This window comes from Schistocerca serialis, chromosome 1 (assembly GCF_023864345.2).
Source record: "Schistocerca serialis cubense isolate TAMUIC-IGC-003099 chromosome 1, iqSchSeri2.2, whole genome shotgun sequence".
Lineage (NCBI taxonomy): Eukaryota > Metazoa > Arthropoda > Insecta > Orthoptera > Acrididae > Schistocerca > Schistocerca serialis.
The window spans coordinates 653,930,258-653,955,442 of record NC_064638.1 but is presented as its reverse complement, the minus strand read 5'-3'; the positions used below and the strand labels follow the sequence as shown (position 1 = coordinate 653,955,442).

At 38.5% G+C, this 25,185-nt stretch overlaps 1 protein-coding gene and 1 pseudogene across 2 annotated transcripts in view; one reads left to right on the top strand and one right to left on the bottom strand.

Annotated features, from left to right (window-relative positions):
- LOC126479274 (ubiquitin-protein ligase E3C) overlaps positions 1 to 25,185 on the bottom strand; it is a 209,568-nt gene that overhangs the window by 139,518 nt on the left and 44,865 nt on the right. For both annotated transcript variants that reach the window (XM_050103771.1, XM_050103772.1), the window contains exon 5: positions 24,689 to 24,942. In XM_050103771.1, the coding sequence (XP_049959728.1) occupies positions 24,689 to 24,942 (254 nt within the window). The remainder of the gene's footprint in view (positions 1 to 24,688; positions 24,943 to 25,185) is intronic.
- Positions 11,847 to 11,964, top strand: LOC126427642 (5S ribosomal RNA; annotated as a pseudogene).

Genomic DNA, 25,185 nt, shown 5'->3' with positions numbered 1-25,185 from the left:
CCAGAACCTCCCACAGAAGAACCACAAAAGTGCCCCACTTGAGACAGGATACTTTCCGGGACTGGACCAGACTCTGAATGTGGCTCTCCAGCAGGGATACGATTTCCTCAAATCCTGCCCTGAAATAAGATCCATCCTTCATGAAATCCTCCCCACTCCACCAAGAGTGTCCTTCCGCCGTCCACCTAACCTTCGTAACCTGTTAGTCCATCCCTACGAAATCCCCAAACCACCTTCCCTACCCTCTGGCTCCTATCCTTGTAACCGCCTTCCCTACCCTCTGGCTCCTATCCTTGTAACCGCCCCCGGTGTAAAACCTGTCCCATGCACCCTCCCACCACCACCTACTCCAGTCCTGTAACCCGGAAGGTGTACACTATCAAAGGCAGAGCCACGTGTGAAAGCACCCACGTGATTTACCAACTGACCTGCCTACACTGTGATACATTCTATGTGGGAATGACCAGCAACAAACTGTCCATTCGCATGAATGGACACAGGCAGACAGTGTTTGTTGGTAATGAGGATCACCCTGTGGCTAAACATGTCTTGGTGCACGGCCATACACATCTTGGCACAGTGTTACACCGTCCGGGTTATCTGGATACTTCCCACCAACACCAACCTATCCGAACTCCGGAGATTGGAACTTGCTCTTCAATATATACTCTCTTCCCGTTAATCCACCAGGCCTCCATCTCCGCTTATTTCAAGTTACCCCCACTCATACCTCACCTGTCATTCAACAACATCTTTGCCTCTGCACTTCCGCTTCGACTGACATCTCTGCCCAAACTCTTTGTCTTTAAACATGTCTGCTCGTGTCTGTATATGTGTATATGTGTGGATGGATGTGTGTGTGTGTGTGTGTGTGTGTGTGTGTGTGTGTGTGTGTGTGTGTGTGTGTGTGAGTGTATACCCGTCCTTTTTTCCCCCTAAGATAAGTCTTTCTGCTCCCGGGATTGGAATGACTCCTTACCCTCTCCCTTAAAACCCACATCCTTTCGTCTTTCCCTCTCCTTCCCTCTTTCCTGATGAGGCAACAGTTTGTTGCGAAAGCTTGAATTTTGTGTGTATGTATGTGTCTGTCTGTGTTTCTATCGACCTGCCAGCGCTTTCGTATGGTAAGTCACATCATCTTTGTTTTTAAATATATATATATTACTGCTGCCTCTGGCAACTGAAGCCACACTTAGCCACACTTCAGCTGCATGAGCGTGTCTGTTGTCTATTTTGTTGTTGGCCGAAAGCTTATATCGTGAGTCTTCTTGTTGCGCCTATTTGCAACTCTGCATCTCCGCCATTTGGTGCGTAGCAACTTTAGGCAAGGCAACAAAACTACGCATGAAAGAAGAGCCTACAGTGTGAAACCCAAGGAAAGAAAACCTCAATGTCTATCGAAGGTCAACAAAGCCTAGGTAATGAAACAAAGAAGAAAAATGGGGAAAAGGAAGAAATGCTGGTAAGGTGCCCCATCCAGGATGCAGCAGGAGGCACTCAAAGGCAGAAACTGTGATGGGACCCCTCACCACCATCCCCACTCCCCCGCCACTTACTAGAGGCACCCCAGCCAACAACACACAATAAAGACTAGCAACACGGCCATGGCAGGTGCAGCACAGGAAAACAGAGTAAGAACGACAAGTGAGGCAGAAAACACAATAATGGGAAGAGGAGCAAAAGAATGGGTAAGGTGAGGACTGGGACAGACCACCAAGCCCAGATAGCCATTACCCGGTAGGAGCAGTGGAGGCAACAGGGCATCTTGCCATCCCCCATATGAGCCAAACCGCCTTCATGAATAAACCTTAACACCAGGTCAGTCACCAAGGCATTGTATGCTAACATCAGGATAGTGAGTCAGGAAGAGTTGGGTTGATTTGGTGGAAGAGACCACACAGTGAGGTCATCTGTCTCATTGGGTTAGGGACAGATGGGAAAGGAAGTCGGCCGTGCCCTTTCAAAGGAACCATCCCAGCAATTGCCTGAAGTGATTTAGGGAAATCACGGAAGACCTAAATCAGGATGGCCGGATGCGGGATTGAACCATCATCCTCCCGAATGCGAGAGTCGGGAAGACTGAGATTCCATCTTAGGATGGCGAGGTTAGGACAGTCCAGCAGAAGTGGACCACCATCAAACAAGCAATACACTGACAGTGGGGCAGATCTTCACACTGGAGGAGATGACCATCAGTCAAGTATGAGGGATGCGGAGCGGCAAAGGGTGATGGAGTCCTTGTGAGAGGTCCACATGGAGGACATCCACAAATTTGTGGTCTCCTTTATTGCCCACAGTTTGTTTCGCGAAGTCAGAGTAAGCCACTCGTTATTCTAAATACTTTGAAATTAGTGGCATAATACTGATCGAAGGTCCGGTGATAGAATACTGATCTCAAGATGTAGCTTGCCAGTAGCCAATGTGGCCAACCTGTCAGCAAGTCCTGATTGAGAGGGAGTGGGCAATGCCCTCTGGGATGCTGGGGAGACCTCGTCCAACAACTTACACATCTTCTTCTTCTTCTTTGCAGGGTGAAAGGAGGTGTGATTGGGGAAGAGAGCAAGTCACAGCGATCTGTGGACATGAGAGAGAACAAGCAGCTTAGAGGCCCACAGCGTGTGGGTCCAGTGTCCTACTTGAACTAGTACACTTCTTGTCCTCGAGATGCAGAGGTGGGGGGTTATCAAGGGAGCCTAGCAGGTGCCAAAGAAGAAGGTTTTCTCTATGGCCGAGGAAAAGAAACAGTTCCATGATGGGAGTGAACAGGAACCACCCAGGAGGAAGAAAGGGAAGGGGGATAGGATGGAGGAGGAAGAGTAGGAGGAGAAAGAGGAGGGCAAGAGGAAGAAAGGGTGCAATAGAAGCAAAGGTTGATGATAGAGACACCAGGTTGAGATGGATGAGTTTCTGTTGAGCTTCGGAGAAAGACAGACTGTCAAGAGTTTTGAATTCCTGAATCTTATTTGCCTTTTTAATAGGTTGGTCAACCCAACAAGTGAGACAGTGTGAGCCGGAACAGTTCATGTACTTGGGCGGTTGGGTGCAAGAACTCATCACATGGAAAGGGTAGCCACACTTGTGTGACCAAAACAGAGCTAATGGAAAGACTGTATGGGAGGTCAGATTAGGGCTTCACTTCACAACATTAAACCATAACCATGATTTTTTCCGGGAGAGTATCCCCCCTCAAAAGCAAGAGTGAAAGTGCTGGTATCAATGCCAGATGAAATGAGCGCCACATTAGTCCTCAGTCCTCATCACACTGAATGGAAGATAATGCCCCGGGTCATATTTAAGGACTGGTGGGGAGTGCTGCTCACCAGGATGTGTTCACACACACAAAGATAGGTTGACTGACTGGGAGAAGAGGTTTCAACCAATATAGAATGAGATCACATCTTACTGAGTTAGTCTCCTTCATCAAACTTATCTTCTACGTGTTCAACAAAAAGAGTGGTTTGGTGGCGGCTAAAGTCTCCCCATCTGTCCGGGAACAAAACAAGTAATGGGGAAAGTATTTCACCACAAGCCCTCCTCCCAGGGGGTAGCCAGGGAGGGGAAGGCTAAGGAAGGAAGAATAGGAGCAGAAATCCTTTCTGATGAGACAGCTGCACAAGAGCAGTCAGAAGTATGGAGCTTAGCACATTTCACGTGCAGAGCATCTCACATTATTTCACTCACACAATAAAGCTAAAGAAGGCTTGGAAAATCTTACAAAACTGCGGGCCTACAAAAGAATCTTCTCTAAGTCTGAAACAAACTTTTTAGAGGATATTGGCAAACTAAACACATGATTAAATGTATATGCAAAAAATGGTAGATGTGAAATTCTGTAAATTCTACACATCATTCAAATTAATACTTGAGGAAACATTTAAGAAAGGGTCGATCGACTTCAACAACGGCAGTTAAGGAAAATGAATGGATAACTGTGGCTATTAGGAGGTCCTTTGAGACTCAAATACCTCAGTTATCCATGAAAAACACTGCACCAGTCCAAAGTCCCTAAATTATTTTCACAGGTACAAAAATGTATAAAGGAGGGAAGTGCTTGGTGCAAACAGTCATTCAATGACAAAATGATGTACAGCATAAAAATAATAAAAGTAAAATAGAATGAAGTGTCATAAAACAAGAAACTGGAAGAGGCAGACAAGTACATTAATGCACAAATTAAAGATGAAAGTAGATTGATAGAAAATCCACAGAACCAGAAAATGTTGTAAGTGTTGTTAGTTTGAAACTTTTCTTTTGAAACGGCTTTTGTGTGCCAACTATCTTCTGATCTAACATACGACACAAGACTGGAAACATTAATATTCTCATGAAGTAATGAAACTTTAAGTTTGTGTGTTTTGTAATGTTCATTATTTTTCAATAATTGTAATGCACTCTCATTGGCCACAAAGTTTTGAGTTGGTTGCTCCATGTTGACACCAAGCTTTTGTAAGAACATACAAAGTACTGTGTTTTCAGGAGCTGTGTTGGATGCTGCACTGTATGCTTCCATTGCAGATCTGGTAATGCATATTTGCCTGTGAGATGTCCAAGTAACAGGCCCACTGGCTAATATACTGAAATAATGCACTGTTTAACAATAAGTATTAGTATCTCCAGCAAAATCAGAATCTCACAATACAAGAGTTTTAAGACTGTTACACTGTATTTAATACCTTTGTCTCTCGTACCTTGAAGGTTTTTAGGATACGCTTAACACCAGTTTAATGCTCAGGTCCAGCACTATTGACAAAGCATTAACTTGACTTACAGAAAATATTATGTCACGTGTTATCATTGTGGCAGCAAACATCAACCCACCTACAGCCTCATGAAAGAGAACCTGTTCCATGGACTTTTTTGTATTCATTAGCTGGCCACTGTCCCAAGTACAACTGTAAACTGTAATCAGTAGATATTGCACGAGTCTTACAGTCATTCGTGTTTTTCTTAGAGGCAATTAATATAGCCCTCTTGACAGACAAACAATTCTTTGGTTTCACTGTCTTGCCTGATTTCCAAACCTACAAAGTACTAGGATCATCATTTCAAAATGAAACCTGAATTCAAATATTTTGTTTATAGCTGCGGCTGATATACTCTGAACTCGTTCGTCATCAACAAAAATGGCTAAAGCATTTTTTGCCCATCAACTAGAGCACTGAACACACAGATATGAGAATAAAGCTGTTTCAAAGCAAAAAAACTTTATAAAATGAACAAATTTTGATTCAAACATATCTTGAAGGCTGCTTCAGTCCATAAAAGCTTTCCTTTAATTTGCAGACAAAGGCTGCATTACCATTCATGAAACCTACAGGCTATTAAATGAAAATATCTTCTTGCAAATAACCATCTGAGAAATGCAGTTTTCACATAAAACTATTTCATGTCCGTATTGTACTGTCCAATTAAAGCCAAAAGAATGCCAATCAATTCATACCTAATAGTTGAAAAAGTTTCTCCATAATCAAGTCCAGAATTCTGGGAATATCCTTTTGCACATAATACAGTTTTATACTACACTGAAGTACCATCTGCTTCCACTTTGCTGGGAGTTTGTGGTTCATCAATGACTGCTATGCAATTCTCATAATTTTGAAAACGAAGTTCACTGCAGTTTCTAGGATTCATTCCACCTGCGTAACATTCTCAGCAGCACACAGACCTTGATGTTGCATGACTACATCTCCATTTTCCACAGTCTGTTGAACTTCGTCTTTAAAAACAGCAGAATAGTTGGCTCCACCTAATGATCTGAGTGGCATCTTTACAAAATATACGGATGAACAAATTTTCCTGCAGTACAGACATGAGCTGACAAATCTGATCTAAATTCCTCCCTAAGCAATTTACCATACTGACACGACTAAAAAATAAAAAATAAAATAAATAAATAAATTTAAAAAAAAATTGCTTTAAGCCCTTGATCTTAAATTTGGAATCAAACCACAGTCAGCCATTGTCTTCCAATTCTCAAGGTTTAAATGTCCCAATCTCTTGTGCCATAATACAGCTATGTCAGAAAATGCACAATGTGTTTTGCGAGTATTTTCCACATAAAACAACATTCTGTAACACTAATTTTTCACCTTTTATACCAATTACCACTGACCTTTCAGTATGTCCCTCAATCTTCTTGTTGCCGAATATGAATTTTAAACCTTTACTGGCTGCTGCTGCTTCCAATGGAATATGATCTTTCTTCACACCAGATGTATCCTCCAGTGTACAGGGTTTCCTCACACAATTTACTAGTGCATTCAACTTAACTAATCAATACTTCAGCATAGACAACTGAATTATCGCATATATGGATGGGCACTTCAAACTTCTCTAATAGTTTAAATGTCGAAAACCATTCCTTGTGTGCAGCACTGTCAGCGAACCAAACACTATCACAATTAATAGCCAAAAGTTTATAATTTCTGCACTCAGAGTTTGAGGTTTAGTTTCTGTACTTTCTCTTGACAATTTAAAGTCTCTTGTTGCACTCAGGTTTATAATGCCCATTCTTGTGACAGTAACAGCAATCAACATTATTCTTGTTCACAGGATTTTTGCTTAGCTTGCTTTGCAAACACTGACTTCTCCTTTTTGTGCTTAACCTTACAACAGCAGCAAACAACATTGCCATTTCTTCAATCTGTGACAGATATTGCTCTTCTTTGAGTAACCTTGCTGCCAAATTATCGAAATTCTGCCTGCTTGCATCACAGTAACCCAAAGCAGTAACAAAAGACTCATACTTTGCCAGAAGTGGATCTAAACCTTTGGCAGTCTTTTCCGTATCACTCACTAGTTCACTAACATCTGCAAGGGACTGGGCAGTCTTTCATCTTTCTTAATATGTTGTGCTGTAGTATCACAGTGCAACATTTTATAAATGATGAACCACTATTTCAATATAAATTTATTTATTTCAGAACTCTGTTCATGAATTATCTCAAGACAATTCCACATACTATTTACCACAATGCCCAAAAAAACAGTTTGCAATAGGTGAAAAAAAAAGTACTGCTTTAGCATTAAGCTCATCCCACAAATTCTGTGCAGCTGTGCGTTCAAATGGCTTACTTTACTTCTACCAACAATTTCCAGTACCAATTTCTTAACACAGAAGATAATTTCCATTGGATATTTCCATAACTGAAAATTACCTCAATCAAATTTCTGTACACTGAAAACTTCATTCCATACATTTTACCTTTTCATTTTCCAAGTGTAAAACCTTCGATGCAACTGCACTCTCTTCAAAGAAGTGATTAACATATAGAACAAAATAAGATATTACGTAGATAATAAACACATTTTATGGACCCATAAAAAGTTTGGAGTGAATCAGTCTGTGGACGAAAACGCTATTTACAATTTGTGTTGAAACCAGAAGGCAATTTTAAGAGTCGAGGGGCATGAAAGGGAAGCAATGGTTGAGAAGTGAGTGAGACAGGATTGTAGCCTATCCCCAATATTCAATCTGTACACTGAACAAGCAGTAAAGGAAACCAAAGAAAAATTTGGAGTAGGAATTAAAATCCAGGGAGAAGAAATAAAAACCTTGAGGTTTGCCAATGACATTGTAATTCCGTCAGGGACAGCAAAGGACTTGGAAGAACAGCTGAACGGAATGGACAGTGAGTAGAAAGGATGATTTAAAATTAACATCGACAAAAGCTAAACGAGGATAATGGAATGTAATTTAATTAAATTGGGTGATGCTGGGGGAATTAGTTAGAAAATGAGAGACTTAAAGTAGTAGATGAGTTTTTCTATTTGGGCAGCAAAATACCTGAGGATGGTCAAAGTAGAGAGGATACAAAATGTAGATGGGGGATGGCACAAAAAAACCATTTCTGAAGAGGAGAAATTTGTTAACATTGAGTACAGATTTAAGTGTCTGGAAGTCTTTTCTGAAAGTATTTGTACTGGGTGTAGCCACTTATGGATGTGAAACATGGACGATAAACAGTTTTGATAAGAAGAGAATAGAAGCCTTTGAAATGTGGTGCTACAAAATAATGCTGAAGATTAGATAGGTAGATCACATAACTAATGAGGAGGTACTGAATTAGGGAGAAGATGAATCTGTGGCACAACTTGACTAGAAGAAGGCATCGGTTGGTAGGACACGTTCTGAGGCATCAAGGGATCACCAATTTATTACTGGTGGGAAGCATGGAGGGTAAAAACCGTAAAGGGAGACCAAGAGATGAATACGCTCTGCAGATTCAGAAAGATGTAGGTTGCAGTAGTACTCAGAGATGAAGAGGCTTGCACAGGATAGAGTAGCATAGAGAGCTGCATCGAATCAGTCTTTGGACTGAAGACCACCACAACAACAATAAATGTGATTATTCAGAGAGGCATAGCTTCAGTACTATTGATCATGGAGATGAGGGGTCAATTGTTTTGGGAAGCCCTTGGCCTAGTGACCATTTATATACCTATCATAATAACAGGCATGCTATATCTATCTTACAGTATAGGGTCAAAATTTGATGCTTACACACTTCTTCCAGCCCAATCAAATTGAGAAGACTGGTTGGTTCTTTTGCATTAGGTGACTTATAAAAGCACCATTTGTTCAGGGGTGGTTCCTGTGGAACTCCAAAAAAGCATGATCTTTGGGTACGAAAAGTACAAACTGTGGGGATGACCACTTCTATAATTTTTGTTCATGGCAAATCATCAAAATTTTTACCATATCATTAACCACTATCGAGAGTTGGAGCTTCAAAGTTACCATGCTTACACATAATATCTATCTGAGCTGTAAATGAAGTGTTAACTTACATAGTGAACACATGGCAAGGGTTCTAGGGTCATTGCACGGGTTCCGAGGATATAACGCTATGTTTTTGGTCAAAATTTTTTCGCCAGTAAAACTTTGTGACAGGTTGCCTCAGCGTAATGGTACTTCACACTTACACAAATATACCCAAAGTGGTACCGTAGTGACAAAAAATGTGCTAAGAAGGGTCTTAACTTGCCTGAAAAGAACTTAAAATGACAGCCAAAAATTATGTAAAACTGGAAACACTGCAGTTTCCAGTTCAATAAAATATTTCTAATAAGATTTTTACTCTTTTAAGAGAAAGCCATTAGCTCAGCATTTTCGATGAATTTCAATTGATGAGTTCCATAAAAAAATATAAAGTAAACAATTTTGTGTTAACCTTATATTATGCATACTTATTTGTTGTTTGTATGTGTCAACGTATATAAATGTATCAAAGAATATAAATAATCTGTCAAAACTTTACTGACCTATACAGTTTGTTCTATATAAGCAGCACACCCTGTTGCATCAGGGAAAAGAAGAGTGTCAGTGGAAAAATGTTCCTGTTGTGGCACAAAAGAGGCAAATATGTTCCTCTTTAACAGACACTGACAGAAAAGTGGGCAACCAGCTGTCTCAATCCACATCCCACCTTCCTCATCAAACATTTTGGTGTGTGAACATATCTGTGCCTTTTTATGTTGAAAGATATCAATACCAGCAGAGAGACAGTGACAATGGAAGAAAGAGGAGACAGTGCCAGTGTGTGTGTGTGTGTGTGTGTGTGTGTGTGTGTGTGTGTGTGTGTGAGAGAGAGAGAGAGAGAGAGGGGGGGGGGGGGGGATGTGATGATGGGAGGGAAACAGTGGCAGAGGAAGAAAAAGTGAGATGGATGAAGACAACAGCAGTAGGAGCCAAAGAGAGAGGAGATATTGATGATCAGTGGTAGACAGTAAACGAGAAAGACGGATGGATGGTTATAGAAGGAGTGGAAGCAAGAGACAGGAGAGAGAGTCTAAACGAAAAATACAGATGAGTGGAGACCACACACAGGCTGGGGGGGGGGGGTCTCTGGATCTTCCCAAATCAGTGAACTTTAACACACCCAGCTATACGAAAGTACACATTCCAGATCAAAATTTTGAACATGTGGGAATAGGGAGAGGGGAATTAGACAGACCCCTCAAACTTTCTGAGCAGACAATGCAGTAGGAAAAAAAAAAGACAAAAGGGGACAGTGAGAGAGACAACAGTGGCAGTGGGATATACTGTAAATCAATGCGGGAGAAAGTAGGCAGTGGAGACAAACATGTACAGACAGTGGCAGTAAGAAGACGATGCTTATTACACAGGCTTAACCAGAAAGAGAGACTAGGTAAAAGGATTTAGAATGTAGTGTATTTTTTTGTATGATTATCTTCACACACTGAAATAGGATTGAGGCAGCTGGTTCCATGTTTTACCGTCACAGTCTTTTCAAGAGGAACATATTCACCTTTTCTATGCTGCAACAGGAGCATTTCTCTGCTGGTAAGTTTTATTACTTGAGTAAAGGAAAGGCACATCGAACACAAGACACAGAACTAATTCCATTAACAATGATAAGTCTACAAAGGAATAAAAGTTCACGTGTCAGGCGAAAATGGCAAAGATACAAAAACATCAGATGCACTAATAAGATATTATCTACCTGCACATAGAGATCACAACATAATCAGCAAAACAAGCCATAAAATTATAAAATAAGCAGTCAGCAGGTCTAGATGAGGTGTCAATTTTTGTTCTAAAGGCATGCATGGACAGCATAAAAACTCCTTTAACAAAAAATTAGTCTTTCAAGTCACGTATTTAGAATCTAAAGCACGCACTAGCTGTACCTCTAATAAAGAAGATAATGTGGTAAGTTTTGAACATTACAAGCCAGTTTCCCTACTCTCACCACATGCAAAAATAAATGAATCAATAACGAAAGATTGACTAATGAGTTAGCTGAGTAATTACAACCTCTTTAACAAAGCATAGTTTGGCTTCAATGATAAAACAGAATTTATGAAAGGTCTTGATGACTGGATAGGGATGATTATGTTACACGTATATTTTTAGGCTTGTGAAAAGCTTTTGAAACTGCTGATAATGAAATACTAAGCAATGAACTTGGGAATTTGGGGTGCAAAAGGTAGAGACAGACCACACTTCAGATTAAGCTAAAATATTACTGAAAAAATTATTAGACTTCGAACACAACAACATTTGTGTTCCTCAGGAGAAAATACTGGGACCAATTCTGTTCATAATATATGTATATCAATGGTACAGGTACAGACCAACACAGATACTTTTATCTTTATATGTTTTGCAACATAATTATATGAGCAGACTAAATGCACAGATCGCAAGCATACCACACCCAACCCAAACAGAATGTCATCGGTATAAGTCATCAGGGAACTACCATCAGTGTTCAACAGTTAATGCCTTCTGGTGTGATACCACTCTTAATATTGATACTCTAGTTTTTAATTCTGATGAAAGTTGTTTTGTTTTTTCCATACACTGAATCAGTCCTTCCAGCAACCATTTCTTCTTTGTTTCCTTCCATTTTTCCTGCAGCAATTCATGTTGACTTCCCTGAAATTCCTATTTATTTCAAACTCATGTAATTCTGAACTAGCACCTGGATTATTCGTTGCCACAATGTCTACAGCATTAAATAATTTCAAATGCTTCTCATCCTTAAAAGCCAATATCCTAATTTCAGGATCTTTGCCTGACCACAACATAAGCCAACTTCAATTTTCCCATCCCTGGGTCAAACGATAAACAAACTCACACCAGTCTACATATACCAATTCCTCTTGCAGTTTTTGGACAGCGTATTCACTATCACTAGCTGAACGAAGCTTAATTGTTCTTTCTCTTTTCTCATTTCTCCTGTTATATTCTCCAATAACTACCTGGTGGGTATCCTCATATTCTTTCCCTATCTCTTCATCTTTGCTTGTGATATTGGCATGTATACCTTGAAATGTATTTAATCCAGAGATTAATTTCCATTACTATAATAGTTGATGCCAACGGCCTTGCCGCAGTGGTAACACTGGTTCCCGTCAGATCACCGAAGTTAAGCACTGTCGGGCTTGGCTAGCTTTTGGATGGTTGACCATCTGGTCTGCTGAGTGCTGTTGGCAAGTGGGGTGCATTCAGCCCTTGTGAGGCAAACTGAGGAGCTACTTCATTGAAAAGTAGCAGCTCCAGTCTCGGAAACTGACATACAGCCGGGAGAGTGGTGTGCTGACCACATGCCCCTCCGTATCCGCATCCAGTGACACCTATGAGCTGAGGATGACACAGTGGCCGGTCAGTACTGTTGGGCCTTCATGGCCTGTTCAGGAGTAGCTTAGTTTTTATAGTAGTTGATACCAACATTTGCTAAAGCACTTGATATGAACTTGAATATGAGTTATGGGACACACGTGATCATATATAAGTAGTGCCCAATAAGAGGCCTCCAGGCCAATGGCGCCAAATGCTCATTTCCATATATATAAGTAGTTAATGATATCAATATAATAGAGGGAAACATTCCACGCGGGAAAAATATATTTAAAAACAAAGATGATGTGACTTACCATACAAAAGCGCTGGCAGGTCGATAGAAACACAAACAGACGCATACATACACACAAAATTCAAGCTTTCGCAACAAACTGTTGCCTCATCAGGAAAGAGGGAAGGAGAGGGAAAGACGAAAGGAAGTGGGTTTTAAGGGAGAGGGTAAGGAGTCATTCCAATGCCCTAAGGTAAGTCTTTCCGCTCCCGGGATTGGAATGACTCCTTACCCTCTCCCTTAAAACCCACTTCCTTTCGTCTTTCCCTCTCCTTCCCTCTTTCCTGATGAGGCAACAGTTTGTTGCGAAAGCTTGAATTTTGTGTGTATGTATGCGTCTGTTTGTGTTTCTATCGACCTGCCAGCGCTTTCGTATGGTAAGTCACATCATCTTTGTTTTTAAATATATATAAGTAGTTATTTTGATCAGTATGGGTTGCAACTAATACAAGCCTTTTTTTGGTGTTGACATGAGTACAACACAGACATATAACGTAAATCAATAGAAGTGCAAAATAATGATTCAAGTAGCACTTTAGTTTCCTCTTATACTGTCTATTAAAAATGTTACAGTATGTTCAGGAAACTGAAAATTTTATTATAAAGACACTTCACATTGAACTTCATTATCTAGTATTTAGTTATCAGTCTCCTGATTGTAAAAGTGCAGCTAGTTGAAATTAAAAAGCCTACAAAGTATGTACCGCATAAAATTTCTATACACATAAAGTTATTTACATCAGTGCATCTCAACTGAAACCTTTTCTCCTGTTTTGGAAGAAGAATTTGCTTTTTCCAAAAACATTTTGTATGAAAAATTACTGATGACAGAATATTTCTTATTCCAGAATATTTTATTGTCAAACTGAGAAAGATTTGAATGACCAATGCTTTATTGTAATACTAATTTCCTGGTTTCTGAAAATTAAACTTCTGCCAATATTAATGTCCAGATTATGAAGTTCTTGTACTTAAAAAGATCCTGTTTCTCAAGTTCTTGTTGGCAATGTGATTATAGACATGGGCGTCGTGTGCCAACTACAACTCAGTCTCATTCTGTGTTCTGTTTTTGTGATTTAAACATACTATTCACTTCTCTTTCATCTGAAAATGTTTGCATTTTATTTCACATATGTATAGAAATGGTATTATGAACAACTGATCTGATGATAATAAATCACAAAAATGGCAAAGAAATTTATCATTATGAACAAACCCGACCTCAGACAACAAGGAGGAAGCACACAAGAAAGATAAGCAAAACATATTTTTGTTGTAATCATTTCTTCCCAACGTTAATTAAGTAGTGTAAAATGGAGAACACTTATGCTTAAAACACACTTACTTTGATGTTTAACATTGCTGCCTACTGACAAAAAGGAACATTACAATTGGAATTTCTCGTCTGGTATCTGAGAAAGTATACTGAAACACTACTGCATTTTGTATTTTGCAATGCCGTAAATAGAACTACATACAAAAACTGAAACAAATAAAAGGTGATGACAAAATACATACTCAAATGAAAAAAGTGGCACACTAAAGTAAAAATACTGTGGACTGTTGAGAAAAATTGTATTTTATTTTTGGATTTTTGTTATAATTATCAGTGAACTCTTTTAAAATGACTATCACTGGGGGAAAGGTAAAAGAGACCAGTGAAATAGCAAGGGAAACACCATAGTTGGACAAGACTGTTAATAATGTAGGGGAGGAAAGTAAGACTCTAGATTTGACAGAAATTGCAAAAATGTTTTCAGTTCAACTAAATCAGGAATTTTTGAAGTTCACAGCAGGACACAGTGAACAGCTAAAATTAGAGTTACAAAGGAGTCTGGAATAAAATCAATAATGCATTCAAACAGTAAACAACTACTGACAAAAATTAGAATAGAATACAAATAGGCTTTCAAAAACTGAATGTTACTTCAGAAAAGGTTTCAATGTTTAAAACTTGGGTCAAGACTGGATTCAATAATTTAGGAACTAAACGGGGGGGGGGGGGGGGGGGGGGGATTAATATCTAAACATGATAAATGTAGAAAATCTTTTAGGAAAGACAACATTTTTACTGGAATTGAGGATGTTTCTGTACAAGGGAAAGACACGAACGAGAAGGTTATTAATTTTCTTGCTGTAAAGGCACAGTATTTCATGTCGGTATTAAAAATAAAATTGAGAATACTGATATCAAATGCAATGTTGAAAAAAGTTTGGATTTAAATGTCATTCAAAGCAACAAAATGTTAAGGAAACATCACAAACAGTGACAAAGAAAGAGTACTATGCAAATAAATATCAAATATGAAGAACTGGCAGATTTGTCTGTAAAGTATCTGTAATGAAGATGGTGAAAATTTCAAGATGTTGACTCAAACCCATAATAACATGCTTGTAACTAACTTGGATGATATTGAAAATCATTGTTTTGGTAAGTATCTGATAATGTTGGAAACTTCAGTGTGGAGAAAACTGTGTGAAACTAAAGTTGTAAGTGATATGTTTACAGGTAAAATTACAACAAAATCTGTAAAAAAACTTAATTTTTATGTCAATGTTATCTTTTGTTACTAATTTGTGCAAGGATGTGTCAAGAAACAGACAGAATAACTCAAAAGAAACAGGTGATTTAGAAAACAATGGTGATTTAAGTGAAAGTCTGTGCCCTCAGGGGGTCATGAACCCTCTTCATGTATGTCTGGCAAACACAGCACTGTTTTTCCTGTTTTCTTCCTTCTGTGCTACATCATTTCCTCAATTTTTCTGTTTATCATGTTATCTTTTTCTGTCATTCTATCCTCTTTCTGTTACGCAGAAACGTCCAAGAAGCAATTTTGTTTATTTTATTTATTTTTTTCTACTTCTTATTGATTCTGACAGAAAATATTTCTGAATGAAATAACATTTTATATGCTTCATGTTTCTGTTTTGTCTGGATCCACTGAAATATATGTTCATTAATTCTGCCTATGTTTGGGAAATTATCAAGCTTTATTTGAAAGAATTTGTTTTGTGCTAAATTATTTAATGTAATGCAGAAAGTCAGACCTGTTGTTTTTGTAATATTATATAATTTTCATCAGCAACTGGATATGATTGTTACAGAAAAACATACACAGTCAGACCTGTTGTTCCTTCTACCGCACTATTATATTATTTTAGTCAGCAACTGGATACAATTATTATGGAAAAGCACACACATTATTGAAATTTTTGTGGTGAATCGAGATCTTTTAGCATTTTCACAATACAGCAATGGGAATTTTATTTCTCCCAGTGTGGTGGTGCATGTAATCGTACTTTCTTGCATCTGTTGGCACTGCTTTTTCTGTTTCTCACCAGTTGATTAAAACACCATAGGCTTCTATTTTGATATACTGATCTTCTATTTTGAAAGTCCATTATTTTAAACAATGAGGGTTCACATAAGATAACTTTATTCTAAATTAATCATGAATTATGTGATATCTCATTTGTTCAGAAAGTTCTCTTGTTGAAGGGTCACACAAAATTGCATTCACTGCTGTTTGTTGGGCCTGGCTGATATTACATCATTCGTTAGTGTGTTGCTGATACCATAATTAGAGGAGTTGAGCATAAGCCACAAGCTATACATACTGCCCAACGGGAACATCTTAACACGAGGCACAGATGATACATGTTGGCACGAACATGTTATACTGGAATTCATTAAATTTTATTTATTATTCCAGTAACACTAAAATAGAGATTGTTTATCACACTACACAACTACCGAAATTATGATAGCTGCGTGTTGTGTAAGTACTTGTTGAGATCAAATTAAAGAAATGCTGATGTAAATTGGTTAAGAAGATGGTAGCTGTGAATACATAATAAATGGTGATGAAGCAAATATGAATATACTGTATGCAGAATTCTTTTTTTTTTTTTTTTTTTTTAATTTTTTGTTGACTTGTTGAGGACTGTGATGAAATTTGGGGGTTTTCTTCATGTCAGTCAGGCCATAACCACTCACCAAGACAGAGCAGCAACAGGAAACTAATCAATTTTGTGACATTTTACAAATTCCTAACCTGGAGCAAATTATATAGTTTCACCTGTGTGGTTTTGTATTTTAGTTTTTGAACTTTGTCATGTTAATTTAATAGACACATCTTGCATTTTTGTTTGTGTTAGAAAATAAACCGATTTTGTGACACATTATAAGTTCTTAATTGTATGCGAATTATTTAGTCTGATCAGTGTGCTTTGGTAGTTCAGGCTTTGAAACTCTGCATGTTAAACTAATTTATCAGACAACCTTTTTGTGTTTTTGTTAGTGTCTACAGTAGAGGTCTGCAGCGCATGTCGATAGTCCTTTGTTTGTCTGTGTAGCGTAATTTTCCATAGTCTTTAGTACTGACAGGAACTGTGACTGCTGCATGCAGATGAGAACCAAGTTGGCCAAACTTCATTCTCAGCTCCCACTGTGATGGCTTCAGTTACACAGCTTGTTTACTCTCAGTTCCAGCTATGTTGACTTCAGTTACACAGCCTGAGACGCAGTCGATGGGATGGGCATGAGGATCAAATGGACATCCAGCATGACCCTTGAGTCCACTGATCAGTCTGCACCCCTTAACGCTAGCACTGAGGCTGACCCTTCACTCATGGTCAAGTGAGAGGGCATCCTGGGGCTTGAAGGTTATGAACAACTTTCCAAGGGAGCCAAATGTAAGACCTCCCCAGATAGTCTGATAAATAGGTTCCAAGTGCTGTCTGTGGCTGACACTGTCCCTCAGCTGGATGCAGTCACTTGTCGAGTTTAAGAGGAAACCCCTCAGCCTGCAAGATCTGGGCAGTCAAGGGGAGTGGGATTATTGGTAGTTGGGAGCTCCTATGTAGGAAGCACTATGGGGCCTCTTAGGGACATGACTGCCAAGGAGGGGAAGAAAGCCTGTGGAGGGAAAGAAAGCCAGCGTGCACTCTGTGTGAATACCAGATAGAGTCATTCCAGATGTGGAACGGTTCCTTTCGGATGCCTTCAAGAGCACAGGGTGCAGCCACTTGCAGGTGGTGGCTCATGTTGGTACCAATAATTTGTGTTGCTTTGGATCAGAAGAAGTTCTCTCTACCATCAGTATTACAGTTATAAATTGTTGTATGTGTTGGAAAGGCACCACAGCTCCAAGTGCTAACAGAAAGCACTGAAACGCAAATTGTTATAGGCAGCTGAAAGCTGGCTTAAGCTGGAGATAAGGCCACTGAAATTTTTGTGAAGGAATTAATGGTGTTCAGAAAAGACAGACCAAATGCAGTTGGGAGTGGCATGTTTGATTCTGTTAGTAGTAGTTTACCTAGTAGTGAAATTGAATTAGATAGTTCCTGTGAATTAGTATGGGTAGAGATCATTCTTGGCAACCAGAATGAAATAACTGGTTCCTTTTACCGATCTCCCAACTCTGATGATAAAACTGCTGAAAGTTTCAAAGAAACTTCAGTCTCATTTCAAACACATACCCAACTCATGAATTATAGTTGGTGGTACTTCAATTAACCCTCTTTTTTTTGTCATCAGTCTCCTGACTGGTTTGATGCAGCCTGCCACGAATTCCTCTCCTGCGCTAACCTTTTCATCTCAGAGTAGCACTTGCAACCTACATCCTCTATTATTTGCTGGATGTATTCCAATCTCTGTCTTCCTCGCCTTCTACAGCTCTCGCTAGTACCTTGGAAGTCATTACCTCATGTCTTAACAGATGTCCTATCATCCTGTCCCTTCTCCTTATCAGTGTTTTCCACACATTCCTTTCCTCTCCGATTCTGCACAGAACCACCTCATTCCTTACCTTATCAGTCCACATAATTTTCAACATTCGTCTATAGCACCACATCTCAAATGCTTCGATTCTCTTCTGTTCTGGTTTTCCCACGGTCCATGTTTCACTACCATATAATGCTGTGCTCCAGACATACATCCTCAGAAATTTCTTCCTCAAATTAAGGCCGATATTTGATATTAGTAGACTTCTCTTGGCCAGGTATGCCATTTTTGCCATTGCTAGTCTGCTTTTGATGCCCTCCTTGCTCCGTCCGTTATTGGTTTTTTATTGCCTAGGTAGCAGAATGCCTTAACTTCATCTATTTCGTGACCATCAATCCTGATGTTAAGTTTCTTGCTGTTCTCATTTCTACTACTTCTCATTACCTTTGCCTTTCTTCGAATTACTCTCAATCCATACTGTGTACTCATCAGGCTGTTCATTCTGTTCAGCACATCAAGTAATTCTTCTTCACTTTCACTCAGGATAGCAATGTCATCAGCGAATCTTATCACTGATATCCTTTCACCTTGGATTTTAATTCCACTCCTGAACCTTTCTTTTATTTCCATCATTGCTGCCTCGATGTACAGATTGAACAGGAGGGGTGAAAGGATACATCCTTGACTTGTGTCCTTTTTAATACGCGCACTTCGTTCTTGGTCATCCACTGTTATTATTCCCTCTTGGTTGTTGTACATATTGTATAAGACCCATCTCTCCTTATAGCTTACCGCTACTTTTTACAGAATTTCGAACATTTGCAACATTTGACACTGTCGAACACTTTTTCCGGGTCAACAAATCCTATGAATGTGTCTTTATTTTTCTTAGCCTTGCTTCCATTATTAACCACAACGTCAGAATTGCCTCTCTCATGCCTTTACCTTTCCTAAAGCCAAACTGATCATCATCTAGTGCATCCTCCATTTTCTTTTCCATTCTTCTGTATATTATTCTAGTAAGCAACTTGGATGCATGAGCTGTTAAGCTGATTGTGTGATAATTCTTGCACTTGTCAGCTCTTGCAGTCTTCAGAATTTTGTGCATGATGCTTTTCCGAAAGTCAGATGGTATGTCGCCAGACTCATACATTCAACATACCAACATGAATAATCACCTTGTTGTCACTTCCCCCAATGACTTTAGAAATTCTGATGGAATGTTATCTATACCTTCTGCCTTATTTGATCTTGAGTCCTCAAAAACTCTTCTAAATTCTGATTTTAATACTGGATCCCCTACTCTTCTAAATCAACTCCTGTTTCTTCTCCTATCACATCAGACAGATCTTCCCCCTCACAGAGGCTTTCAATGTACTCTTTCCACCTATCTGCTGTCTCTTCTGCATTTAACAGTGGAATTCCCGTTGCGCTCAATGTTATCACACTTCCTTTTAATGTCACCTAATGATGTTTTGACTGAATATGTAGGCAAAATACATGTTTAAATCCAGAGGGACAAATAAAACACCATCAGAAATTATGCTAAATGCACACCCTGAAAACTATTTTGATCAATTAGTTCATGAGCCCACTCAAATAGTAATGGCTGTGAAGAAACTTGACCTCTCAGCAACGAGTAATCCTGTGCTAATAACGAGCATAAAATGGATGCAGAGTTAGTGAACACAGTGTTGTTATAGCAAGACTGAATAACGTAACTCCCAAATCCTCCAAAAATAAATGAAAGATATATCTATTCAAAACAGAAGATAAAAATTTGCTTGACATCGCCAAGGGAGACAATCTCAGCTCCTCCCAAACAAACAATGTAAGTGTAGACCAGATGTGGCTTGAATTCGAAGAAATAGTATTGATAGCAACTGAGAGATTTACAACCAAATAAATAACATGTGACGGATATGATCCCCCACAGCACACCAGAGATTAGCGATATTTTACAGAAGCTTGAAGTTTAGTGCAGGCTTCAACATCAGATGTTTATAAAGGTTCCCACAACAAAACTGTTTCTTGAAACCTGGCAGAAAATCCAAAGAGAGTCTGGTCGTATGTAAAGTATCCTTGTAGCAAGACACAATCAGTGCCTTCTCTGCATGATAGCAATGGAAATACAATTGATAACAATGCTGCTAAAGTAGACTTACTAAACACAGCCTTCCAAAACTCCTTCATCAAAGAAGATGGAGTAAATATTACAGAATTCAAATCAAGGACATCTGCCAACATGAGTAACTCAGCATTAACGAACGATCCATATTTAAAGACTGGAAAGTTGAATGGATCGCACCAATATGCCAGAGAGGTACTAGGAGTAATCCACTAAATTAAGGCCCGTATAATTAATGTTGATATGGAACAGGACTTTGGAACATATATTCTGTTGGAACATTATGAATTATGTCGAAGAGAATGATCTATTGACACACATTCAACACGGATGTAGGAAACATCATTCTTGTGAAATACAGCTAGCTCTTCACTCATGTGAAGTTGATTGGTACTGAGAAGTGATTTCAAATTGATTCTGTGTTTCTAGATTTCCAGAAAGCTTTTGACACTGGACTTCAAAAATGGCTTGTAATCAAATTGCATGCTTATGGAGTATCATCTCAGTTACGTGACTGGATTCATGATCCAAAGGAATCCATTAAACTTCGGCTACACAATAAAATCAATCAAATCTAAAGGCCATAAACTGAAGTACATACCTAGGAATTACAATTATGGACAACTTAAATTGGAAATAACATACAGAATATGTTGTGGGGAAGGTAAACCTAAGACTGTGTTTTATTGGCAATACACTTAGGAGAACTACTAAAGAGACTGCATACACTGTGCCTGTCCATCATCTTTTGCAGTACTGCTGCACAGTGCAGGATCCTTACCAGATAGGATTAACAGAGTACATTGAGAAAGTTCAAAGAAGGGCAGAACATTTTATATTATTGAGAAACAGGGGAGAGGTGTCAGTGACATGATACAGGATTTGGGGTGGACATCACTGAAACAAAGGTGTTTCTTGTAGCGGTGGGACCATCCCACAAAATTTTTATCATCAACTTTCTCCTCCAAATGCGAAAATATTTTGTTGATGGCGACCTACACAGGGAGAAACGATCATCACAGTAAGAGAAATGACACTTCACACAGAAATATATAGATGTTTGTTTTTTCCATGCACTGTTCAACAATGGAATAATAGAAAATTATTGTGAAAGTGATTCGATGAACTGTCCACCAGGCACTTAAGTGTGATTTGCAGAGTGTCCATTCAGACGTAGATGTTTATGTAGATTATGATGATGAGCTGAGGTTCTTTGCAAATTATGACGATACAGTGAAGGTTGAGGTGATGTGTGATGTATTAAGCTGTTATGAGGACACTGATGATGCTACTGATAATGATGATGGTGTTAAGGAATTTTAGTACTGAAGTGTGGAAGTTCATTTTCACTGTGTCTTGTGGTACGTATTTGCAACAAAGAGTCAGATAATTTAACGTTGTGCTGACAGTGGGTCTTATGATTCTAATTGATTCTAATACAAATATGGATTACAGCTATAGTCTGATCCATGAAGGATGGCAGTTTGTCCAGGTCGGAACAAGGATGGAGACTGCATTGTTGTTAGTTACAAGCAACAGTTGGGGTATGCCCACAGAGAGGCTTTATGCTTGAAGTAAGCATATATCCTGCAAATTATGTGTCTCACTTGCGTGTATAAAATTTGTCACTTGCCACCACCATTAGCCTTATCAGCTTGCAACAAATGAAATAAAAATTCATTAAATAACTCACTACGATCACATTTAATGCTTGCATCGCATACAACATTCACAGCAGAGCACCCAGAACACTACTAACCACTCATTGCTCTGTTGGTGAATGCACCACGTTTGGGACTCCAAATATAATAACTTTGCAATGATAACATGTTGACAGAATGATAAAGCAATAACAGTTAACTGTGAAAAATATTTAGTAAAGTAATGTTGCTGACAATGAATAAGTAACACCATAGTGAACAGCAGAAACAAATGTCTGACATATTCAATTAACAAAATAGAAACATGTATAAAAGGAAATGCGGAAAGGGGAGGGGCATTGTAACAGGAACTATGTTAGAAACTGATTTATAAGTAAAAGTAGATGGGGGTGATTGTTACTGCAGAAATGTCAAGAGATTTTACTGCTATAATTTAAACAAAGAGATCACACTTTAGTGAATATATTTCTGTTAGTAACATAGTTTTGAAGAAAAATCTTTGATTGCTGTGAAGTTATTTTTAAATCTTTCCATCACTCATAATGTTGACAGGATTATTTTGCAGGTTATATATAGTATTAAAATGTGATTAATAATTAGTCAATATGGTCATTTTGCTTCATGGTCCTTTAAGTACCAATAACCTGGTAATTAGTTCTTTAATGATACATATCTGAATTTTTGTACAGGGAACACCACTATTTAAGGAGACATCATATGAGAAATGTTCCCTTTAACACTGGATTTGGTAATCAGTATCATTTTTATCTACTCATATAATAAGAATTGACATTTGTAGAACTGGGTATTATAACTATCCACCTGAAGCTAACATAATCAGTATGTTCCAGAAAATGTCAGACTTCAATTAAAGATTTTTCAAATTAAACTTTATTTAGTTATCAGTCTCCTGATTGTGACAGAGCACTTATTTTTATTAAAAATATTTTATTTAAAGAAATATGATGAACTTACACTGTCTACAACATATGTATTGCATAAAATGTGTACACAGATGAAAATTATTTATACTAGTACTGACATAACCTCATCTAAAACCTTGCCATTTTTGAGATAACAATTGCTTTTCCAAAAATATTTTGTTTGAAAAATTATTGATGATGGAAAATTCCTTATTTGGACCATTCTATAGTCAAACTGTAAAAGATTTGTATGACCAATGCAATATTCTCATAACTCTAATCTGCTACTTTCTAAAAATGTAAACTTTTGTCAAAACTAATGTCCTAATTATAAAATTATTGTAATTAAAAACTTAGTTTCTCAAAAGTTCTTATGGCCAATGCAAGCTCATAAATATGGGCATTGTGTACCTATGTCTCAGTCTGTTTTTTGTTCATCCCATAAACATAATAAATTCCCTTCAGAAGTTTGTACATTTGTTTCAATCGTGTGTAGAAATGGTATTCTGAATAGTTGATCTGACAATAATAAACAACGAAAATGTCTACAAAATGTGTTTCAGTCGTCGTGTAAGAAACTAGAACTTGTACGATGAGCAGGAAGCAAGAGAGAAATATAAGCAACACACATTCAATTTGTAGTAATTTCTTCAAAGTGTTAATTAAGTAGTGTAAGAATGGTGAGCATTTATACCCAAAAAGCACTTATTTTGTTTACTCTGTTCAACTTCGTTGCTTCCCGTCTGGGACGGAATACTGCAATCCATTGATTTGCTGCTTATTCTGACGAGATTGACTCTAGAACTGAAATGGCTCTGAGCACTATGGGTCTTAACATCTATGGTCATCAATCCCCTAGAACTTACAACTACTTAAACCTAACTAACCTCAGGACACCACACAACACCCAGTCATCACTAGGCAGAGAAAATCCCTGACCACCACCGGGAATCGAACCCGGGAACCCGGGCGTGGGAAGCGAGAATGCTACCGCACGACCACGAGCTGCGGACTAGAACTGAAATATGCGCAGTGACTCACTTTCTCCTTACCTTGCACTGTGTAAGTAATCCTACTCCCATTATACAATTTTTTGTGCACTGTTACTTATTACCTTACATCTGTCTGGACATAAATCATTATCCCCTAAATGCTTATTCTCTTTGTACTCAATATATAAGCAGCAGCTAGGTTTGAACCTGGGACCCAGAGCGTTATGATTACTAGTCAAAGATGTCACCCTTAGACTACTACACTAAACTGTTCCTGTGTGCACTCACTTTTTAGCTAAGGGATTATCTTCTGTAGATCAAATGCACAAAACATGGACAAAATTTTCAAACTGCAGTAAAACTGCCCATCTTCAGGTGTTGTAACTTGGTGCTGTGACCCCTGAGCGCCGTAGTAGACATGTACGAGGTGCGGTGTGCTACCTATGAGCACAGAGCATGGAGTACTCACAGCACCAAGTTACGACACCTGAAGATGGGCATATAAGAGTCCAGAACTGATCGTGTTATAATAAAAGAACTTTACAACTGAAGTGGTATTTTCAATCTCTGGTATAATGCTCAGATGCGAATGTTCCTTCAACAGGGTTGTTTGTCTTACTATCATTTCACTGGGCAGAAAATGAACTAACTGAGCAGTTATGCACATCTGATTTCATATAAACATAAATGATACAGTAGATTTGTAAGGTCAGTGCCAATACCTATACAGCAGTCAACAACACAACAAACTCAGCTATGTAAAGTTCTGTTTATTTTTCACTACCACTATTCAAAACCAAAGTACATTTCCCTTTTAGTTCATATAATATAATTTTTTGCACAATGTTTCAGATGTAAGATGACAAAGTTTCCTACCTGAAACGGTTATCTGGAACTCTTGGAACAACATTAAGTGGCCGTGCAATCAGTTCGAAAAGGCAGGCTGCCAGCTGTGTGGGTGGATTAGAACTGGGTCCCATCATCGGTGGTGTTCGGCTGTCAACTAATCGACGCACTTGCCTGAAGTAGCCATGTGCTATTAGGTGAGAGAACAGTTTTACCAAGTATGATGTAGCGCCATTTGTTCCAAGTATACGGATACTGTTCTCCCATGATGTAAACACTTCTACCTGACAAAAAAGAATGGAAAAAATAATTTAGTTGAATAACAAAAAAGAAAATGACATTAAGACATTGCACAGAACAGGAAAACTTGTTAACATTGTGTCTAGTACAACTACCCACTCAGAGTAACAAATTAGTATGTCTCCCATGTTGAAACTAAAAATATTTTCACTGCTTAAAGAATTATATTGTTATACAATTACATTCTGAGAAAATGACAAGGAAGGAAAGAGATTTATATTTGTGGT